The sequence below is a fragment of the Lemur catta genome, chromosome 6 (assembly GCF_020740605.2).
Source record: "Lemur catta isolate mLemCat1 chromosome 6, mLemCat1.pri, whole genome shotgun sequence".
Taxonomy (NCBI): Eukaryota; Metazoa; Chordata; class Mammalia; order Primates; family Lemuridae; genus Lemur; species Lemur catta.
In genome coordinates, this window is record NC_059133.1 from 5,484,867 (window position 1) to 5,507,219 (window position 22,353).

The following is a 22,353-nucleotide window of genomic DNA, read 5'->3' on the forward strand; positions in this document are numbered from 1 at the left end:
ATAGACAAAAAAGTAGAAACAACCCGAACGTCTTATCAACTGGTGAGTGGATAAACAAAATATGGTCTATCCACACTATGGAATATTATTCAGCCATAAAAAGGAGTGAAGTACTAATCTATGCTTACACAGATGAAGCTTGAAAACATTATGCTAAGTGAAAGAAGCTACTCACAAAATGACGAATATTATATGATTCCATTTACATGTCATGTCCAGAATAGGCAAATCCACAGAGACAGAAAGTAGACTTGTGGTTGCCAGGGGCTGGGGGGAAGGAGGAGTTGGTACTCACTGAAAATGGGCGTGGGGCTTCTTTTTGGAGTGATGGCAATATTCTGGAATTAGATAGTGGTGATGGTTGCACAACATAGTGAATATGCTAAAACCCACTGAGGTGTACACTTACAGATGGTGAATCTTATGCTATGTGAATTATATTTCAACAAAAAAAAAGTGGAGAAATAGAGGAGGTGGCACGTGCAAAGCAGCAGAAGGCTTGTCCCACACCCTCTGAGCAGACCACTTGCACGGCCTTGTGTCCAGTTCTGGGTCAGGTTTAAGCACCTCAATTAGCTGGGGTCCCCCAGAGAGGGGCGGCCAGGTGGTGAGGGGCTGGAGGCTAGGTCAGGGGGGGAGCAGTGTGAGGAGCTGCCGCCGCTTCGCTCAGAGGCCAGAAGGCTACAGCAGGCTGAGCTTTCCCTTCTGATGTGGCTTGTCGTTGCTGTTCCAATTTGGAAGGGACTTTAGAGCCCCCAGATTACGTTCCCAGTGGTGATTCCCTGAGGCACTTACAGCAGCTTTGCGAGCAGTCGGCTGCCATGTCCCGGTGGTTTGTGTGTTGTGTGTGCCAGGCGCCGTGCTGAGTGTTCCCTTTTAATTCCCCACACACTACAGGTGCTATTATCTGTTTTATGGGGAAGGAAACCAAGTCCCAAAGTGGTTAAATGACCTACTCAAGGTCACAGAGCAAGTTACTCACTGAATCTTGCACCCCATCTGGTGTGACTTGTGGGGCAAGAGCCAGGTCCCATGGGTAGCGGCCACAGGGCAGCATCATACAGACCATCCTAAGAAGGAGTGGTCAGCAGTCTGTACTTGGTGGCAGACTCCCTGTCCTCAGGGATGTGCCACCGTGGGGGACGGCAGGGCTCCGGTGGGGGCGCATGAGGAGCAGGCCCTCACAGCCAGCAGGCTCCAACAGAGCTCAGCCTCTCCCGGGCTGGCCCACCGGACCTGGGTGTGAGCAGGAGCCTGCTGGTCTGCCAAGCGGACCCCGCCGTCCGCGTACCTTGGACTTAGGCCCAGCCCAGGGAGCCACAGCCGTTGACCCTGTGTCTTCTCCACACAGCCGGCCTACTGGGGAGTCAGGGGCCCTGGGCGAGGCCTCAGCTGATGCCCAGGCCGGGAAGCAGACAGGCCCTGGGAGACCCCAGTCTGCCTCCTGCCTGCCTGTGCCAGCAGCTCTTGACAGCTCAGAGAGTGTTCTGGATCTAGCAGAACCCAGGCCTCAAAGCTCTAAGACCCATGTGTATTTTACCCGAAATCTAATCCATCTGGTTCTCATTTATTTACATTTAACTCATCAAATGCAGTTTTGCAAGAGCCGCTCGATAGCCAAGAGGCCTTTCTGCCTAAGCCACCCTTCTGAAAAGAGCCAGGGGAGGGCTGGGGCCTCAGCCCTCGGGGACCGGGTGGGAGCTCTCAGTGTTCGAGGTCAAGTTTGGTTCCTAAGATGGGCAGGGCACCTCTGCCTCTGTTCCCAGACCCTCAGTGGGACCTGGGGTGCCGGAGCCAGTGCAGGGCCTGACACACAGTAGGCTCTTGACATCCATGAAAACATGGGTGGGTCCAGGCAGTCTCTGTTTCAAATTGTGAAACATTCAAGGGAAACACAAAGCAACCAAAGCTGGATCCAGAAGTAATTTTTAGTTATTATAAATAACTGAAAACCTGGATTCTTGGTCCAAAGTAGGATAAACAACTAGCTATTAATAAAAACAAACAGCACCTTGGACCAAAAAACCAGACCTCACAGGCAAACCATAGTCCTGCCTGCATAGACCTTTCAGAAGCCAGTTGACCTACAGTCTGTTGGTGTCGGTTCTGGAAACTCTTCTTGCTGGAAAACAGCAGTGTCAGTCACCATGTATGGGTCCCATCCCAGACATGACCCTTCAGCAGCTGGCAGGAGCACGGGAGACATGGCCCTTGCCTGCGAGGAGGGAGCACCCCGAGTGGAGGTGGGCGGGAGTCACAACTGAGGGCTGCTGTCCCCACCCCAGTAGTCAGGGTTGTGCTCATGCAGGGCACTGCAGAGTGAAGGGAACCTGGCCCCAGAGACCCTGTTGAACTTTGGTGCCAAGATCCCATGTCGTGTTCCAGCTAGAGTCATCACGGTGGCTGCTGCCCATAGAGAAGGGATTGGGAGGGAGGGGTAGAGGCTGGCGACCCAGGAGAAGTGTGCAGTCTTCCCCGAGAGGAAGCTGAGGGCCAGGCCAGGGCTATGCCATGGAGACATGGAGACAGAGTGAGGACTTTGGACTCCCTGGGCTTCAAATCCCCCTTCTGCCTCTTTTACAGCTTTAGGCAAGTCTCTTCCTCTCTCAGCCTCAGTTTTCTCATCTGAGACCCAAGGATGATAAGAATAACGCCCCAGGCCGGGCGCAGTGGCTCACACCTGTAATCCTAGCACTCTGGGAGGCCGAGGTGGGAGGATCGCTCGAGGTCAGGAGATCAAGATCAGCCTGAGCAAGAGCGAGACCCCGTCTCTACTAAAAATAGAAAGAAATTAGCTGGACAACTAAAAATATATATATAGAAAAAAAAAAAATTAGCCGGGCATGGTGGCGCATGCCTATAGTCCCAGCTACTCGGGAAGCTGAGGCAGTAGGATAGCTTGAGCCCAGGAGTTTGAGGTTGCTGTGAGCTAGGCTGACACTATGGCACTCTAGCCTGGGCAACAAAGTGAGACTCTGTCTCAAAAAAAAAAAGAATAACACCCTGGTGTGGAGCTGCTGGGTGAATGGATTAAGATAGTGCGTGAGTGCCTGAGCGGGGCCTTGCTGGCCCCAGCACTGTTATTAATATTTATGGTAATAAGGCTGCCAGCCCCGCCCAGCAAGCCCAGATGCTCACCTCTGTGTGCAGGCCTGGGGCCAGCTGCATGCGAAACCTCAGTGCATGGAGCAGTCAGTTCCATGGGGCAGAGAAGGAAGAGGTCTGTGCGTGCCATGGGCACTCCAGGAGGGTTCCTGGAGGACACAGTCTGCAGTCCCTGAAGCTCTGGGAGCACTTCCTGTGGACAAGGCCTGGGCACCACCCCTAGGCTACAGGGCAGGGTGGGGCAGAACTCAGGGAGTCTGACTCCCAGGTGTGGGTTCCCTTCTTGCACCTCTTATAACAGAGTATGCCAAGTACTAGGGGCCATGGGGCAGGGTGTGCTGGGCTTGCCCCACTTCTTGGACAGGGCCAGGGGTCTGTTTCCCATAGTGACTTGCAGGGCCTCCAAGTGAACCCAGTCTGTCCTGGGCCCATGAGCAGCCATCTCACAGACCCAACTGCCCCAGCTAGACACTCTTCCTTCGTACCTTACTGTGGGTCCTGTTTGGAGGGCTGGAGACACAGGGGTGCAAAGGGGTAAAAGTGGGGCCTCAGGCCCTTAATCCAGCCCCTAGAGATGTTGGTAACAGCCTCAGGCTGCCCAAAGGGTTAATTTGGCAGCATAATTTCCTGTCCGCTCTGTTTGGGGACGGGGGTGACGGGAGAAGGGGAGGTCTGAGTTGGGACCACAGTAGAAAAACGATGCAGAGGGGCAGCCCCCTCTTCCCGCCTACTTAATCCTGGGGCTTTGTCGTTTGGGAGTGGGGGAAAGAAATGTTTACATGGCTTTGCATTTGTTTCTAATTATTCATCAGTGTTGGCAAGTCATTGTTCCCTGCTAGTGTAAACAGCCCTGTCCCAAGGCCCAGCCACCCTGCCAGGTCATCAAGGGTTTGTAGATGTGTTACGTCAACTGCCCTTTGGTTCCTAGCTTTCAGCGAGGTGAGGAGCTGGGCCAGGCCAGATGGCTGCACATGGGTGACACCAGGAGCTTATTCATGGCAGGGACAAGGTAGTATTTCTGTACCATGAATTCAGCATTTGAGGGACTATATCTGTTTTGTTTGGTTTACAGCTGAACCTTTACTAAGGTGGGGAAGCCAAGGTACAGAGCAAAGAGTCTGAGAACACAGGAAGAAAGGCAGTGACTGTGGCTTGAGAAGGGTCTAGACTGAGTCCAGGGACAGCTGCCTGTGCTCAGATCTCACCATTAAGTGTGTGCCAGGATGTAGGCATAGGTGCCCCTGCAGGACCTTCTAGGGCCAGAGATGGGACTAACTCCAGGAATGCTGGGTCATTCTTGATGCTAGCTATGGCAGTTTGCATCTGGGGTTCACTTGCACATGCTCAAGTTGACACCCGGACTCCAGCTCGTGTTAGGAGTAGCCGGTTCTTCATAGCATTAGTCTGAACGCACGGGAGCCAAAGGCACACGCTCTGGAGCTAGATAGCGGGTGAGAGTCCTGCCCTCGCTCTCACCCACTGTGTGACTTTGCCCCAGTTCCTTCAGCGCTCGGCCTCCACGTCCTCACCAACACAGTGGAGCCGGCAACACGCCCTACCACACCGGCTCTGTGAGGATCGTGAGTCTGCGCTTGACACTCAGTAAACACTCGAGGGCTGTCCGCTTTGTGTTTGAATAGGATGAATAGACACGGTGCTGGTCGTGGTCCAGTGCAGGCTGGAGACGAACGCTCTGAGGGGTGGAGGGGAGGCAACCACTTGCCACACCTCAGGGGTCCCCCCAGCAAAGGTGACATTGGCACTGGGCCTTTAGGGAGCCATGAGGAAGACTTTGCTGGGTGGAGAAAGGTATTCAGAATAATCCCTGTCTATACTTCCCAGGCTTCCCCCAGTCAGACTCTCAGGCCGTGGTATGATCACGTGGCTCGTCTCAGCAAGAGCCACCTTTACCATTTTAGCTGTAACTCCTGGTGGCTTTTAGAGTTCAGAGCTCTGCCTCCCCCCTCCGGCTGCTGCACAGCTGACATTTGAGGTTGCAAGAGAATAATGACCTCGCCGTCGGCCTCAAAGGCAGCCGCACAGTCTCCTGGGTGGTGAAGTGGTCTGTTGTCTGTGAGCCTAAATAGGACCCAGCTGAAATCATTCCAGAGCCGAGTCCTCTCCCAGCCCAGTGCAGGTCAGTCTGCCTGACTCTTTACCTTCTCACGTCTTTTTGGTCCCAATAGTAAAAGATGTCTGTGTTAAAAAGAACTGCATCAAAAAGCTCAGTGCCAAAGTGTGCGTGCATGTGTGTGTTGGGGGCCGAGGATTGGCCAGAAGCAGCCAGTAGCTCACGTTGCCTTTGTGGTTTTATATATTTGCCTATTAAAATGACAATACAGACATGGAACATTAAGGTTTAAGAAGCCCTTCTTTCATTAAACAAACCAACAGAGTAGGGGGTTATGACTCTGGTAATTGAAACATGCTGTTCTGTTCAAGACCAGAACTCCATAAAGACTCTTCTCAGCCAATAGCACCTTTTGTGCCAGTGGCCCCTGGTCAAAAATGAGTGTCAGCCCTGAGGTCTGTCTCTCCTGGAGAATGGGAAAGACCACTTGGCAGCCTTCCGTGGCAGTCTTGGCAGCCAGAGGTCAGGACCTTTTAAAAACCTCCCCGTTCTCTGGTCTTGTGGAATCAATTTGCAGGGCACAAAGCCTCAGGTTGCTGCCTTGTTCTCCGGCCTCTAGTGCCGAGGTCTTGTGCTGCTGGCTGTAGACCTGAGGTGGCTGTGGAGGAAGTGGGGGGGGGGCCTGGTTGGTGAGGCTGCATGTGCTGGGGAGCCGGTGCAGGCTGCTCTGTCTTCCTCGAGAGGGGCAGTCTGGCGACATCAGGGAGATCCTAGGTTTGAGAGTCAGACCACCAGGTTTAAATCCTGCCTCTGCCACGTACTGTGTGTGGGGCCTTGGACAGGTGACTTTGCCTCCCTGTACCTCAGTTTCCTCATCTATAAAATGGGCTAATACCTGGATCTGACTTACAGGGTTGCTGAGGAATCAAAGGAGTGATCTCTTTTCCAATGCAGGTGATATGCGTAGACCAGTGCCAGGCACTCGGGAAACTGTCAGGGTCAGATAGCAAGACAGCTGTGCTAACTGGCTGCTTCTGAGGAGTCCCTCTGGCGAGTACCTCTGTGCTGCCATGGTGCAGCACCCTGGAGTACCTCTGGAGAGTACCTCTGTGTGCAGCACTGTGCAGTACTAGTGTGGAGTACGCCTGTAGAGTGCCACCATGCAGTGCCTCCTTGGAGTACCACTGTAGAGTACCGTTGGAGTGCAGTGCCACAGGGTCCCTCGGGAGCCCCTTCGGTGCATTCTGGGGACATTCATTGCCTCTGTGTCCAACGAGCCCATCACTCCTCACTCCAGCTCCAGGTATGATTTCTTCTCCCCCTATCTTTCTCTCCTCGCAGATGTGGATGAGTGTCAGGACAACAATGGTGGCTGCCAGCAAATCTGTGTCAATGCCATGGGCAGCTACGAGTGTCAGTGCCACAGTGGCTTCTTCCTCAGTGACAACCAGCACACCTGCATCCACCGCTCCAACGGTGAGTATGGCCCGAGCTGACCAGGCACGCTGCCCATCCCCAAAGAAACGGGCGGCCCCGTGGAAATCCCCTGTCCACGTCTCGATTCCAGGGGCCCTCAGGCTCAAGACAGGGCATCTTGGTGGTGGCCTGCATGTCTGTTTTGTGCTTCTGGTGTTGGTTCTGCATGGAAGTCTTTCCAGCTCCTTCTCTTCCCTGCTGTTCCGGAGCTGTCAGTGTTTCTCATGTTTATGTATGGAGACAGGTGGGCCACAAGTGGCAGATGTGACTAAAGAAGCTGTTTTCCTTTCTGGGTTGGGGGCTGGCTGTGGCCAGGAAGAGTGGGGCTCAATTCCCACTGGTCCCCTTTTCCAAGGGTGTCTCGAGGCCTACCCGGGTTGCATGCCAATTTCCCCATCTCTGTGACTCTGGCAGCACCAACGACTCTCTGCTGTGTTAACTGGGTCCCCAGCCAGCAGAGGGTCCTTGTGGTCAGGAGCCTGCTGTGCCCTGGAGGCCAGGTGGAATGGCAGGCCAGCCTGGGGAGGTACAGAGGGCCCCAGGAAGACACCCTGCCAGCTGGAGTGCCAGGGTAGCCTGGGGACAGATCCACTGCCAAGCCCAGCAGTGAAGGTACTTAGTGTCAGGACACTGGTGGTCAGATCCCGGAGTTTGGGCCCAGGACATCAGGGCTGTGAGGTGGGGGCAGAGCTGACCAGAAGCCAGGACACATGTGCTTGGAAGAGAGGGGCTTCCTGGCAAAGCGAACAGCGTTTGCAAAGGCACAGAGACATCTCTTGCTTGAGATAATGGCAGGGTCTGGACCCCCAAGGCAGTGTTGTGTGCTACAACAGAGCAGGCCCTGTGGGCAGAGGCCACAGCCGAGGCTCCTGGGGCCAGGTGTTCTGAGTGACCAAGGGGTGAATGAAAGGAAGGAGCCAGGACAGCCCCCTGCCCTGCCTGAGCCCTCTCCCACCACTGACCCTTGACAGGAGGAGGTGCTGGAGGCCTGAGGCCACGGAGAGGCCTCCAGTAAACACAGGGCACCAGCAGAGGCCTGTGGAGTAGCTCACACTGAAAAGTGGGGAACAAAAAGAGCCCAGGCTGGGCTCCTGCTCAGCTGGACCGGGAGTGAATCCAGCTCCTCCTCTCCCTGCCATTCCTCGGGCAGCTCCGCCAGCTGCTCTGAACCCCGGCTTCCTCATCCACAAAATGGGGACTTTGGTGTTGACCTGGCAAGGTGTTCAGGGAATGAGTGAGGCCGTGGGTATGAAGAGCCTGGGGTCCAGGGAGGCTGGCAGGGGGCTGTAAGGTGATACTCCGGGGACCCCCGACATGATTTTTATTAGAAAACAGTTCCTGAGAAAGTAAAGGCAAAAACATTTAAAAAGTACAAAACTCAGGCCGGGCCCGGTGGCTCACGCCTGTAATCCTAGCACTCTGGGAGGCCAAGGCGGGTGAGCTCAGGAGTTCGAGACCAGCCTGAGCAAGAGCGAGACCCCATCTCTACTAAAAATAGAAAGAAATTATCTGGCCAACTAAAATATATATATAGAAAAAAAAAAATTAGCCGGGCATGGTGGCGCATGCCTGTAGTCCCAGCTACTCGGGAGGCTGAGGCAGTAGAATTGTTTAAGCCCAGGAGTTTGAGGTTGCTGTGAGCTAGGCTGACGCCACGGCACTCACTCTAGCCGGGCAACAAAGCGAGACTCTGTCTCAAAAAAAAAAAAAAAAAAAAGTACAAAACTCAGAGTAATAAGCAGAAATACTTTAATGAGCTCCTTAGAATTCTTAGTGTTTGCTTTGGGAGTTTCCTCAAAGGCAAGAGGGGCCTGCTAATCCCCAGCACTGCAGGGCTCCCGGAGGACGTAAAGACCCAGCTCTGTGGCTCCTGGCACTCACCCCACTGTCCAGACTCCCCCAGGTGGCTCCTCTGCCGTCTGGAGCTCCTTTTGCTCCTCACGAGACCTCCCAGCCGTAGTACCGTGGGTCAAGCTGCCCAGGGTGGAGGCACAACTCATAAATGAGATTCCAAGCCCAGCAGGGTTGTGTAAGAAACAGATCTATGTGGGGGAGAGAGAGTGAGGGTGGGAGAAGGAGTCCTGCCTTCCTCGGGAGATGGGACTTCACAGGGTGACTGCTCTGAGCAGGCTGGAAAGTCCTCAAGGCCAGGGTGGCCTGAGCCTCTTTTTCAGCCAGGTTGTGTGTGCTGTGTTCCTCTGAAGAGTGGCTTCCCCCAAAGCAGACTCCAGGTGAAGTTGCGAGGCTGCTGGTTGCAAGGGCACGTGGGAAGGGAGGCCAGCGCCATGTGGGACAGTGGCTGGGGCCTGTTTGTCACAGGGCTCTCGTTTGACCTGCAAGCATTTGCCGTACTATGGAGGCTGCAAACTTGGCATCCACCAAAGGAGTGGGGTGGGGGAAGTGGGGACGTGGGGTACAGTGACAGGAGCTGCCGTGGGGCCTGTGCTTACTGGAGCCTGTGTGGGCTGAGCCCTGCCTGCAGGCCAGCTCACTCCACCCCACCCGGCCATGGGGCTGGATTGATGGGGAGCCAAAGCCCAGGAAGTAGCAGAGCCCAGGCACACTAGCTCTGGAGCTCGCTTCTCAGAAGGTGATGACGCTCGTAAGGAAAGAAATAGGGTGGAGGAATAGAGAGGCTAGAGCTGGAGACCTCTCTGAGGAAACCACATTTGAGCTGAAACCGACTGATGAGAATGAGCTGTGCCGGCGGTACGGGGGGGAGTGTGCCAGGCAGGGTGTGTGCAAAGGCCCTGAGGTAGGAATGGCCCAGGCACCTGTGAAAAGCAGACAGAGAGCAGGACAGAGGAGCGCACTGAGCAACAGAGAGAGGAGCCCAGGATGTGGGGCTGGGGGCCAGACCCCATGGGGCCTGGTGGGCTGTGGCAGGAGGGCAGCCGTGGAAAGCTGGTTAAGCAGAGGTGGGAAGATGATGCTGGAGGGGAGATGATGGTGGAGGATTTCCAGGGACACTCGGATGCTTCGGGGGCTGGGTATCCAAGGAATTGTGCAGCACCCGTGGCTCACCCCACCCAAAGGCCCCCGGTGGCCAGATCCTGATTAGTAAGTAAGCCAGGAACCCAGATTTAACCAGAATACAGATTTGGAGGCCTTAGCCCCAATCTGTGTTAAAGAAGTCCCTTTTCTCCTTAGTATTTTTGTGTAGAATCTCCTGATTTTTATTAATAAATCTGGGCAACAAGACCAATCTAAAAAGCAACAGATGACTTCTTGGATACCTCCTGAAGGACAGGCAGCAGCATTCCCAGGGCTCCCAAGGCTGTGTGGCAGGTCTGAAGGGGACAGAGCAGGCACACAGTCTGTGGGCCAGCAGCTCACTAGTGCTCGTGGGGGAGACAGACCTGGGTGACAGCAGGTTGTCTGCCTCTCTGAGTCTCAGTCTGTTGTTGTGACAGTTGCCCACCATTAGTTTCAACTGTAATAATGATTGTCGTAGCTCAAAATCAGAGCATGTTGGGGTGCTGAACCTGAGCTTGTTTTGCACATAAGTGACTTCCGATTCCCAAGGCTCCTGGGAGGGCTGACGGATCCAGAGCCTCGTGTAACCTGACTCTTCCTAATGCCTGTCCAGCTCTTTGGAGCCTACCCCTGAACAGGGGCAAAGGCACACAGACTGGTTTTGGTTAGACGGAGCCAGGTGCACAAGAGAGGTCTGCCAGAGTCAGTCCGGGTTCCTGGCCAAGAAACAAGGCCACAGGGCTCAGCCCTTCTGAGTGGCCCCACTTCCCAGGCGCCGGCTGTGGGTTTGGGAGTGTTGAGTTCTCAGCTCCAGCTCTCCATGTGGCCTTGTGGCCTCCACACAATCACTCCTGCCTCTTTGGATCCCTTCAGTGTGAAATGGGCTGGTAGTCCCTCCCTGGCGAGCCAGAGATCTGTTAGGGGAAAATGCTCTGAAGCAGTCAAGTGCGGTACCTGTCCTACAGGTGGTAACTGATGTAGGCCGCTTCTTCAGGTCTTTAGAACTCAGGACTGATTTGGGGACACACACAGGCTGCTCCTTTGTCCATGCACTGGACAGAAGGGTATCTAGAGCATTTGAGATCGGCCAGTCTCCCTCTGCTCTGCGTTCCCCAGCGCTGGTTCTGGCCCCATGACAGCTCATGCTCACCTCCCACTGAGCCCCGGCCCAACAAGTGCATCAGCCCCATATTTGGCCAAGGCCCAGCCTCCACCGTCCCGGTAATAGCCATGTGCCTGGTCTGCCCAGGAGCTGGCACCTTCAAGCTCTCTCCCTCTGCCACATTTGCTCCTCTTGTCTTTAACTTATGTCATATTTGTGCTCCAGGAAGGTATTTCCTCCTGGAGGAACTTTCTCCTTTTCTCTCAATGAAGAATTCTTTCTTTCAGTCTGAACAGAACTGATTTGGGAGTAGAAAGGGCTCTGAAAGGCCTGGGTTTACTAGCTGTGTGATTCCAGGTCACTGTTCATTTATTCTCTCATTTATTCATTCATTTGTGTGCTAGGTGTTCAGCTAGTCCCTAGGATCCCAGGCATGGTCCCCTGTGAAGCTTTCAGTCTAGAAAGAGGATAGAATGCTAAACAAGGGTCCTAAGAGTTACTGTATAATAATGAGCTGAGAAAAATGCTCTGGGAAAGACAGGTGTGGTGGCTCACCCTTGTAATCCCAGTGACTTGGGAGGGTGAGGCAGGAGGATCACTTGAGCTCTGGAGTTCCAGCCCAGCCTGGGCAACATAGTAAGACCCCATCTCTAAAAAAATGAAAATAATGAGTTAGTCATGGTGATATACACCTGTCGTCCCAGTTACTCGGGAGGCTGCGGCAGGAGGATCGCTCCACCCCAGGAGTTCTAGGCTGCAGTGAGCTATGATGATGCCACTGTGCTCCAGTCTGGGCGACAGAGTGAGACCCTAACTCTCTGGGGCTTCTATAGCTTTGACTTTCTCATCTGAACAGCAGAGATGTTCATGATCACATCTCCTCTTGCCAGCACTGACCCTGGGCCACACCAGCTGTTGACAGCCTGTGGGTTGAGAGGCCTGTGCCCCTGTACACAGGGACTGTCCTGCAGGGCTCTGCTCTGAAGCCTCACTGGACACCCACTGTGGTCCTGCCTCAGCTGTGGTGGCAGACACCAAGTGAGAGGAAACATCGCGTTGTTCCAACAGTGTATGATCCCACTGTAAGGAGATCACATTCGCCTCTGTTGCACGGGGAGATCATGCAAGGAACAGGGCAGGGCGGCTGGCAGCCTTCAGGGTCTGGAACTCACACGGGGGCAGCATGGGTGGAGAGCAGGATGGCTGAGAGGGGAGATGATAGGAGGGTGACTGAGGGGACATGACAGGAGATGGCTGAGGGGAGAGGACAGGAGAATGGCTGCGGGGAGGTGGCAGGAGGATAGTTGAGAGGGGAGTTGACAGGGTGGCTGAGCGGGGGGTGGAAGGAGGGTCACTGAGGGGAAGGTGATAGGCAGGGCAGGCACACCCTCAACTGAGCCCTCTGTCTGCCTCAGATTTACACTTCAGAGAGGTCTGTTACTCGTGTCACATAGGTGTGGAATATTTTAGTGGCAGGTGTCTCTGGACAAGGTGAGGCCTTGTTCTCTTTATGGCAAAGAGCCCTGAGGTCTGGGGGACTAGCTAGTCTGCCTTTTAAGAGGCTGAAAATGCTGAGTCCTCAGCATCTCATTCAGTGTCTATTTCAAGTGTCCAGGAAAGGCTTATGCAAAGGGCAGACGTCCACCCTCCCTCTCCTAATAGGCTGGCGCAGAATGGCTGAGAGGGAGGTAGCAGGCTCCGGGAGCCTGAGTCTGTCACTGGGACTTGACTGGTATAAGTGAGGAAAAGCTCAGGAATTGGGGCTTCACTGAGAGTCAGGAGCTTGGGAGACTCATGGGGTTTCAGCTGTCCCTGTAGGTGTTCTAGGGCTGTGGGGACAGCAGGACTCTTCCTGCCCTCTCTGTACTGCATTTCAGTGACCATGTGCCCAGACCCCTCCATCCCACCTGCACAAGTAGAGCTTTGTGCCAGGGCAGGTCCTTTCAGAACCCACAGGCTGTGGGAGAGGCAGACCTGCCCTAGGTCCCGACCAATGGGTGAAGGGCTCGGCAGATGCCTCACGGGGGGTGCGGGAGACTGGGAGGGAGCTCACTCCCTCAGTCAGCAAGATTGCATGCCATCTTAGCCCGTTCCTGCTGCTATAACAAAATAGCTGAGAGGGGTTAGTTTATAAAGAACAGAAATTTACCTCTCACACTTCTGGAGGTGGAGGTGCAAGACCAGGGCACCAGCATATTCAGTGTCTAGTGAGGGCTGTTCTCTGCTTCTTGGATGGTGCCTCTTTGCAGGCAGAGGGTAGAAGGGCAAAAGGGCCTAGCTTGTCTCTCCAGCCCTTTTAAAAGCCACTAATCCATCCATGAAGGCAGAGCCTCCTAATACTGCTGCATTGGGGATTAACTTTCAAAACATGAATTTGTGGAGGGGACAGACACTTTCAAGCCATAGCACATGCTTACTGCGTGGTGGACTTAAAAATCAAGTGTTTCTTTCCAGGCAGCACTCAGACTCCTAAGCTGAGTGGAGGTGAAGCCCTGTACCTTAAACCCCGTCAAGTGGGCCATGGTCAGAAGCATTATAGGAGACCAGGCACACCCTGCCCCTGCATCCTGAGCTCCTGCTCCAAGCCCACAGCAGTCTCGGGACTGGCTGGGGGCTCCTTGACAAAGATTACCCAAGAGTTTTCAGGTGCAGATTCCCTGGGGCTGGGTCAGGGCAGAGATCTGGGAGGTCTCACTGTAGGGGCAGCCTCTGGGGCAGCCTGTGTCTAAAATTCTTATTCTTGGCCCTCCTGCCACCCTCCTCCAGCCTAGTCCCTGGTCCTCCTCCCGACTGGGTCTCCTGCTCTGCCTATCCTGCTCCCACTTGCGCGTGGCCTGCAGGCCGACTGGACACCGCCCTTCCCCCAATCCTGTCTCAGCCCACAGGTGTCCTCGGCAGGTCCCCTCCGCCCTCCGGCAGCTTTGCTGTGGTTTTCCGGGCAGCACCACCTTGATGCTCACAGCCAGCCCGTGAGGCACTCCGGATGAGTGCCACCATCCCCGTCACAGAAGGGGAAACAGCTTCCCTGTGCCGCTCTGTAGGCAGCACTTCAGTAGCAGGGCCCGGATGTCTGATGCCAAAGCCAGTTCTTTTTCCCCAGCTCCATCCCGCTCCCAGACTCAGATAAACAAGCCAATGGGCAGAGACCCACAGCCCCTCCTGAGCCACCCCAGCCACATGTGGGCGTAGGATCCTATCCCTGTGCCTGGCTGTTGGGCTCCTATTGGCTTCTGGGATGTGATTCCCACATTGTGGGATGTGGGCCAGGCCTTGACCTGAGGGGCCCTAGCATGGCCCTGCACAGCCAGGGACATCTGCTGCCCTGTTCTAGTGCTTTCCCTCATCGGCTGTGGATGTTGGGGTAGCATGGCTAGGAACTGTTTAAAATGAGGGGAGATGGCTCCAGCCTCAGCAACTGCCCCTCCACCACTCCTTGGGGTGGACCAGCCAGGCCAGAGCGCTGGGTGGGACGTGTGGCATTGTAGGTTCTCCTGCTCCCCTGCCTGCTACAGACCAGGAGAATAAACAGCTCTCTTGCTTAGTGGGGAGATTTACGGTGCTACTGGGGAAGACCTGTCCTGGGCCTGTGCGGTCCGGAATGGCCCTCAAGGCGGGGACAATAAATCCAGCCCATTATTTTTTATGAGCCTCCCACCCCATAAACAACTCCTTTGGCTGGTGAGCCCAGTTTCACGCCCCTCTCCTGGCCTGGCCTTGAGCCAGCGCTGGGGGCACCCCCAGTACCTACTTCACGACATTAGCAGTGGAAATATTCTCCGAGCTGCAGAAACTTCAAGTCTCCTGGAGTGGACGGTACAGGGCAGGGGCTGATCTGCAGCTCAGAGGGCACCAGGCCAGGAGGTAGCTGCCCCGGCTCTGGCTCCCTTCTCAGCCACAAGTCCTGGTTTCTTATCTATAAAGAGGGGCAAATGTTAGAGTCTTTCATTACAGAATTGTTTATGAGGATTAAAATTAGATCATATATACAAGGTATAGCCCTAGTGTAGCACCTGGCCCTGGGGTCAGCAGAACAGCTATCACATGCATCGTAGCTGAGCATCACTACGGGCCAAACATTGTGCCCAGATTGACACGAGTCATGTAATCCTGAGAACAATCTGTGTCATGTAGCTACTGTTATCCCCATTTTGCAGGTAAGAAAATGGAGGCTGAAAGCAAAGTGATTTGTCCGTAATGAGTAAGTAGCAGAGGCAGGATTTGAACCCAGGTCTGACTGCCTCCTAAGATCAAAGAAACCAAATGAACAAACAGATGGAGGGGCAAGAGCAGGGGGTGCCACACAGCCCAGACCCCCATGATGCAGAGAGCCCCCACCTCACCATCCCTTTTGCCTGGGCCAGGCTGCCATCCTTTTCCTAAGTTAGCGCAGCAGCTGCCCAGTGCGTCTTTCCGCCCCAGGCAGAGCCACTGCTCCTCCTGTCCCTTTGGCCACATCATTCTCCGCCCAGGACCTGCCTGTGGCTCCCCAGAGGGCTCTGGCTCTCAGCCTCTCCTTACCTTGCGTGTCATGAACCAGCCACAACAAAAGTCTTGTCCCAGCCTGCACTCACAGAGCTCTCTCTGTCTGAAGCACCCTCTTACCCTGACCGCCACTTACTCAAGAGCACTCTGCACAGAGCCCTCCTCCCTGTTCCCTGCTGACACCCAGGCAGAGCAGGTGGGCCCCTGCCTCTTTGGACCTGTCTCTGTCTTGTCCACGCCCTACCCTCTGCCTCCTTCCGCTGTCTCTCCTGTCTCTGCTCCCAGGTCTTTCTCCCTCAAATGAGGTTTTTTTGTTTGGACACAAGGACCCCTTGTACCCCTGGTGTCCAGAATGTGGCCTGGTAGGGAGCAGGCAGTCTGGGGAAGATGAGGACATGTCATTGAGCCAAGGCGCACCAGAACTGAAAGGACCATTTGGTGGGAACTGGCCTGCACGCCTGCTCTAGAGTAAGGTAGCAGAGGCCCTGGAAAGGCCATGTGGCCTGTCGGAGGTCACCTCACATGCTGGTGGCAGAGGCCTCTAGGCCAGAGCCCATCGCCTACACTGCAGCCCACGTCCCCGCCTCCAGCGCGGGGGTTGTGAGCAGATGCCCAGCATGTAAAAAGCTGCGCAGATCCAGAGTGTGGGTTCAGAAACCGCTGGGCAGATGCCTGGCTGGCACTGTGGAACCAGCCACAGTAATCCTGGGTCATTTGGGGTCTTATTCCTCCCCAGCCTCTGTGGGCCTCATTAGGGGAACTGGGTTGTGACTGTGGCCATGAGGCCTCAGCCGATCTCCTGGCAGGACGTCTGCCCAGCCACCCACTAGCCGCAGCATTCCCAGGGCCTCGTCACCTGACTGAGGCCAGCCAGGCAGGCTTTTGTCCCCCAGCCTGGTGGCCACTGGATTGTCTCACGGAACTCTTCCGGTATTTATGGCCCATGTGTCTTCCATTCCTCCTCAGCACCAACCCGGGCTCCTCCTTGCCCTCAGCCCTCTCCTAGTCCTCCCCAGGGCTGCTCTGGCCTCCTCCCTGACCAGCAGTGGCCACTTACCCAGCTCCAGCCGTGACCCCGAGCCAACTGTCCCCTGGACAGAGTCCCCAGCTGCAGCATTGCCAACTGCTTCGAATCAAATGTATTATCTTCCCATGCCCCCAGACCTTCTTCCCAGCGTGTTGTCACCCTGGACCCTTCCACGCCCTTGGCTTCCACATCCCAGCCTGATCATGTTCCGCACCTCTCAAATCACCCTCCTTTCTTCAGGCACTGTGGTTGCTAATTGGCATACTTGGCATCTGCCTCTTCCCCCTTCCCTGCTGCACACTGTGGCCAGGGTGCTCTCTCTCCAAAGCCCACATCATTCCTGTCCCCCCAGGCTAGGCCCTCACTGCCTTCCAAGGCCTCTCACGGTCCAGCTCCCTCTGGCTCCTGCACGCAGGCCCTTAACTACCTGTGCCCTCGTTCCTGCCATGCCCTCTGCCTGGACTGCCATTCCCTGTCCCCTCTCTCCCTGAAGAACTCAGTCACCCTTCAAATCCCAGCTCACATTCACTTCCTTTCTGACAGTCTCTGGCTCTTTGGCAGGCATGTCTTCCTCTTGACCCGCACTCGTGTTGTAAAGAGGTTCAGTCCTCTGCTAGAGGACCAGGCTGCGACTCCCAAGAAGAGACGGGATGCGTCTGAGTCATCTTTGTGTTTTTATGTCGCACACAGGGCTGAGTGCAGAGGACACATGTCAGATGGAAGTGAAAAGGAGATGAGATCCATAGCATGAGGGAGACAATGCCTCAGTTATGTGTGGCATTGAGTTGCAAAGTGCCCTGTGTGCCCAGCCGTGTGCACAGCCACCCCCAGGAGAGGGCTGCCCAGGGGTGTGCCACATCTTGCGATTTCTCACGGTTCTGCGGTTTGGCTGGGTGCCGCTGCGGCTGTCTCCTGGGCTCCCTCCCTCAGCTGCAGCCAGCTTGCAGGTCCGCTGGGCTTTTCTCGCCACAAGGTCTCTCGCAGGGTAGCCCAAGTTTGTCACAAGTTCAGAGACCCCAGCCTCCCACGGGTTGGTGCCTCCAGGTCTCTGCGTAAGCCGGTTCCTCATTGGGAGCACCTGTCCTCCCTGCTGCCGGCCTGCTCCTTTCCCCCAGGCCTCACTACAGCATGCACCCGCAGATCTGTTTACTGAATGCAGCCTGTTTAAGTGAGAATAAATGGTGGGAATTGGCCTAAGTTCCCAAGGGTGGTTGTACCATCTGTGGATCCAAGGTGTGGGATTTGTTGAGTGCCTACCGTGCCCTAAGCCCTTGGGCCCTTCAATCCTCGAAGGGCCTGGGGAAGTACCAGCTGCCGCCCTGTCGTGTACATGGTGGAGGGAGGTGCTTACCTCTGGTGTGCTGCTGCCAGGCTCGGGTCAGGCCTGTGGCTCTGCAGCCCCTGCCCCTCGCCGTGGACGTAGGTGGACAGTGGTGGAGGGTGGCTGGCTGTGGCACTGGGGAGCTGCTAACGGCCTTAGAGAAACTCCTGCTAGTGTGTCCCCCAGTGTTCCTGTTGGCTTCTCCTCCCGGGTCCCCAGGGGGCTGCTGTGAGAACACCTTAAGGATGCTACCACCGTGGCCCCCGTGCCTGGGCTGCCTCCATCTGCTCACCTATTGGGAAGGAGAAACAGACTTGTTCCCTGCTCACAGCAGGGCTGAGGGTGGCACCGGACATCAGCCCCCCCACCAGTGGCTTCCTTTAGGGTCCCTGCGAAAGGAGGGGTAGGGTTGGCAGATAAAAATGCAGGGTGCCCATTTAAATTGGGATTTCAGATAAACAAGAGCCTTTTTTAGTATAAGTATGACCCATACAACTTTTGGATATACTTATACTCAGAAAGCATTTGCTGTGTATCTGAAATGCAGATTTAACCGAGCATCCCATATTTATATTTGCTAAATCTGGCAACCCTAGTGAGGGGAAGAAGGACGCCTCTGGCCTCCAGGCCACGGGCAGTGGAAGCTCAGGAGGTGAGTAGGTCTCTCCGGCAGGTCCTCTCTGGGCCTCAGCAGGGCCTTGACTTGAGTGGGGTGACACCTAGCGATCAGCTTGGGGAACTTCAGGAGTTGAGGAAGAGGAAGGAGGGATCGCCCTGGGACGGGGTGGCGGCAGGAGACGCCAGGGTGCTGGGGAGGGGGAGGCCTCTCCTGAGCACCCCAGTCTTGGGGGGCTTCAGGGATCTGAGCTGGAGCTCATCACCCTTTTTACTGCCCTTTAGCACTCTTACAAGAGGGCTTTAGTCTCCCTGCCTTACAGATGAGGAAACTGAGCATGTTCTAAGACCACACACCTAAGAAAGGGTGGGAACGGGGACATGACACGGAGCTGCTGAAGTCAACCTACCCCACCTCCATGATGCCATGTGGCACTTTGTGGCTCTACAAATGATTCTTAGTCCTCCCAACTGTCAGAGACAGGATCACCTCCTATTTCATAGAGGCAGCTGTCCTGGGGTTCCCAGTGCCAGGACTGGCCGAGGCACCAGGGCAGGGAGGGGAGGCTGAAGGGAGGCTGCTGTCCATCCTGCTTTCGGAGATGGCAGGACCCAGCCCACCCCTCTACTCGCATCTGGTGTGCCAGGAGCCGACCACAGCCTCAGCTCTCCGTCTGCTATCTGTGTACCTGGTGCCTGCCTGCAGTGAGCAGCGTGGCGACGGACTTGGTATCCAACTGAGAATGCACCTGTGGGCATGGGCACACCGGCTGTTTCTGCCCAGAGTCTCAACACAGAACTGCACACAGGTGGCGCTTAGCAAAGGCTTATATTATAGAACAAGGGAGTAAATGAATGCATGAGCTGAAAGCCTGATTGACAGTCCCCAAACAAGGACAGTGGTGCCTTGTGAGCCACCTCCTGATGTGATGGAAAGAATGCTGAGCTTGAGAATCCAGGTGCTGAAGCAGGAGGTTACACATGGACTCTGCGTGATGGCTGCATGGCCCAGGGCAGGTGGCTCTGTGTGACTCAAGACAGTTGCTATCTTGTGGGCTTCATCCTCTTCCATGGGAAGGAGAGCCTCCATCCACGCACTCTCCAAGGGCCCTTCCAATTCTAGCTTTCTGGAAAACCCACCCACTCTGGCCATTTGCGTGAGTGTTAACACAAAGCAGGACAGTATCTCTCAGGGCTGTGCCCCATGTCCCTACTCAGTGAGCTCATCGAGCGACCGCCCTGCAGGTGTTTGATGGACACCTGCTATGGGCTTGACTGGTCTGACCACTGGGAGAGCAGGACAGGATGAAAGGCGCAGACTGATCATGTGGAAAGGCCGGCGCCTGAATGGGATCTCAGGCCTGAAACAAAGGAGGCTCTCCCTGCACGTCTGCGGAATGAGTGGGCACGTGAGCAGGCGAGCAGATGGACTTGGAAGGCCTTGGGAGCCAAACAATACCAGGTGGGCTTTTGTGGCTGGACAGGCTGGGTGGCAAGTGCATGCCCAGAGGGACTAGTCCTCCTGGGGCCCTGGCAGTGGCCTCCAAGCCCCAAAGGAGGGCCTGGATGGTGTGAGAGCAGAGGGGCCAGTACTCAGGCACGTGGGGTGGACAGGAAGAGGAGCAGGCAGAGAGGCTCCAGGGAACAGTCTCTTTCCTCTGCATCCGCTAGAGTGGCATGGGCCAAAGCAGTGGGGAGTGGGAGGGAGGGTGAGAGGAGCAGAGTCCCCTTCAGGGGCCATCACCTGCTGCGTGGGCACTAGGGCAGGAGTAAGGTGAGCATTTGGCTGAGGGCTGGGACACCTTTGGACCCACTGCTGGAATGGTCATCAGGAGGGTGGATCCTGGCTCTGTCATACAAGTTGGCAGATCTGGGCAAGTCTCTTTACTTCTTTGAGCTGCGGCATCCTCACCTGTCAGGTGGGGCTACTGGTGGTACCTGGCAGTCGGTTGTTGAGAGATTTAATTAGGGAAGTTTGCAGAGAGCCTGGCATGGGGCCTGGCACAGACCCTCTGGGTCGGTGGAAGCCCACAGCCTCTTCAGTTGCTCCCATTTTACAAATGGGGCTGCCTCTTGGGGTGCTACCTGGGAGTGGCTAGGCTCAGGGTCAGCTGGGGGTCTGGTCTGGGGCAGCTAGCTACTAGTACCTGGCCAGGACTGGATTTGCCCCCAGAGGGGAGTACAGGGTGGGAGGCAGAGTGTTGCATCTCTGCTAAAGCCCACCACATAATGAGAGGCTCTCAGCACACTGCTCCAGGGGCAAATGCTATTAGCGTGTAATTAGGGGATCTGGGGGAGCCAGACCGGCGGCCAGGCAGACAGACGCACCGCTGTTGTCTGAGTGTTGGCCCCTGTTCTGATGCAGAGTCCAGATCCTAGAGTGGCTGAGCCCAGGCCTCTCACCAGCATGGTTGGGTTCAGCGAATGTTTCTTGTGCATTCGTTGGGAGTTAGGCACTGCCTGGGGCGTGGGAGCAAAGAGGTCACTTAAGTGTGGGCCCTGCCCCCTTGAGAAGCCCCCCTCTGGTGGGGTGAGGGGGTGATATATAACCGGTTACAATTCGTGTGGTGTCCTGAGTAAATGGCAGCTCTGGCGTCCTCAGCCCACAGCAAGCTCCTGGTGGCCTGTGTTGCAGCCACAGCTGCCACCATTCTGTCTCGTTCCCACTCTGTCCCAGGTGCAGCCTCTCCCCCCAGTCACTGACCCCTGTGTGCTCAGTGTTCTCACCTGTTAAGTGGACGTAATGCAGGCCGAGGGTCCCTTATCCGAAATGCTTGGGACCAGAAGTGTTTCAGATTTTGGATTTTTTTAGATTTGGGAATATTTGCATGTACGTAATGTGACATCTTCGGGATAGGACCCAAGTCTAAACACAAAATTCATTTGTTTCATTCATTTGTTTTAGACACATAGCCTGGAGGTAATTTTATACAGTATTTTAATTTGTGCATAAAACAAAGTTTGTGTTAAGTACTTATGTGTGGAATTTTCCACTTGTGGCATCATGTCAGTGCTCAAAAAGTTTTGGATTTTGGAGCAGTTTAGATTTCAAGTTTTCGGTTGAAGGACTCTCAACCTGTACTGCGCCATACCCGCCTCCTGGGGCTGCCGGGGGAGTCACTGAGGTGACGCATCTGCGGTGTGTGGACAGCACTTGGTACACAGGTAGTTCTAGGTGAACACATGCAGCTACCACTGCTGTCATCGTCCTCAGTCCCCACAGCTGCTCCTGTACCTTTTCGCTGGCAGAACCTTTCTGGTACTTTCTTCAGGCCCCCTTCGAAGTTGGTGGGAGCCCCTGTTTGTTTTCTCTGCCTGACTTGGACAGCTCGCTGAGTCTGGGTCGTGGCAGCAGCCTCCGCCTGCCCCCGCCCCCAGGGCTCTGGCCTCTTTCCTGGCTCCATAATTTTCTGTTGATGAGGTGAAGGGAAGGAGGGTCCCTTCCTCCCAAGTTGTGGGGGGAAGGGCGGGACAAGGTAATTGTTCTTTTCTTCCTGCTCTGCCGTTCCCAGCTTGCCGTCCCTTCCCATGTGTTTAAGGGACATGGATGCAGAAAATGATGTTATTGATGAAGTTGCCATAGCAATGACCCTCAGGACACATTCCGGCTTTGTTGTCCCGGGCTGGGGGCTCCCAGTGTGTTTGTACTTAGGCCCTGCTCCTAAGTACAAACACTGGGCCTGCCACCACTCCCTGCCTTGGATGCATCCATGAACTTGCCAGAGGGTGGGAGGCGCACACTGGCTGGGGCCAGGCAGGTCCTGCCATTGTTTCTCTCTGTGAACACTCTGGTGGAGTATCCAACAATGGTAGCCTTTAGGAAAAACAGGTTCTAGTGGGGAAGGGGCCTGTCAGAGGGTCCAGAGAGGGCAAGGAGTTGGAGATGGGGCCCATCAGGAGGAAGCTCGGGGCACTTGGGAAGAGAGGGCACATCTTAGGGCACGTCTTTCATCTGCTCTGCCCCAGCCTCCAGGTGCCTGTCTGTGAGGTGGGCCTGGCAACTCCTGCTTCTTAGGCCTGTTGTAAGGGCCCAAGTCCATATGTCATGCCTTCCAGAAAACTCAGGGAAGAGGCTCTTAAATATGTCCAATCAGCTTTCCTCCCTGTCCCCACAGCCACTGTCCCCCCACCAGGCTCCTTTATCCTTTTCAGGGTGACAGCAACAGCCTCTCCTCTTG

The 22,353-nt window shown here is 55.3% G+C and overlaps 1 protein-coding gene across 2 annotated transcripts in view; it reads left to right on the forward strand.

The window, feature by feature from the left end:
* SCUBE1 (signal peptide, CUB domain and EGF like domain containing 1) overlaps window positions 1-22,353 on the forward strand; it is a 118,018-nt gene that overhangs the window by 36,985 nt on the left and 58,680 nt on the right. For both annotated transcript variants that reach the window (XM_045554719.1, XM_045554718.1), the window contains exon 4: window positions 6,518-6,652. In XM_045554719.1, the coding sequence (XP_045410675.1) occupies window positions 6,518-6,652 (135 nt within the window). The remainder of the gene's footprint in view (window positions 1-6,517; window positions 6,653-22,353) is intronic.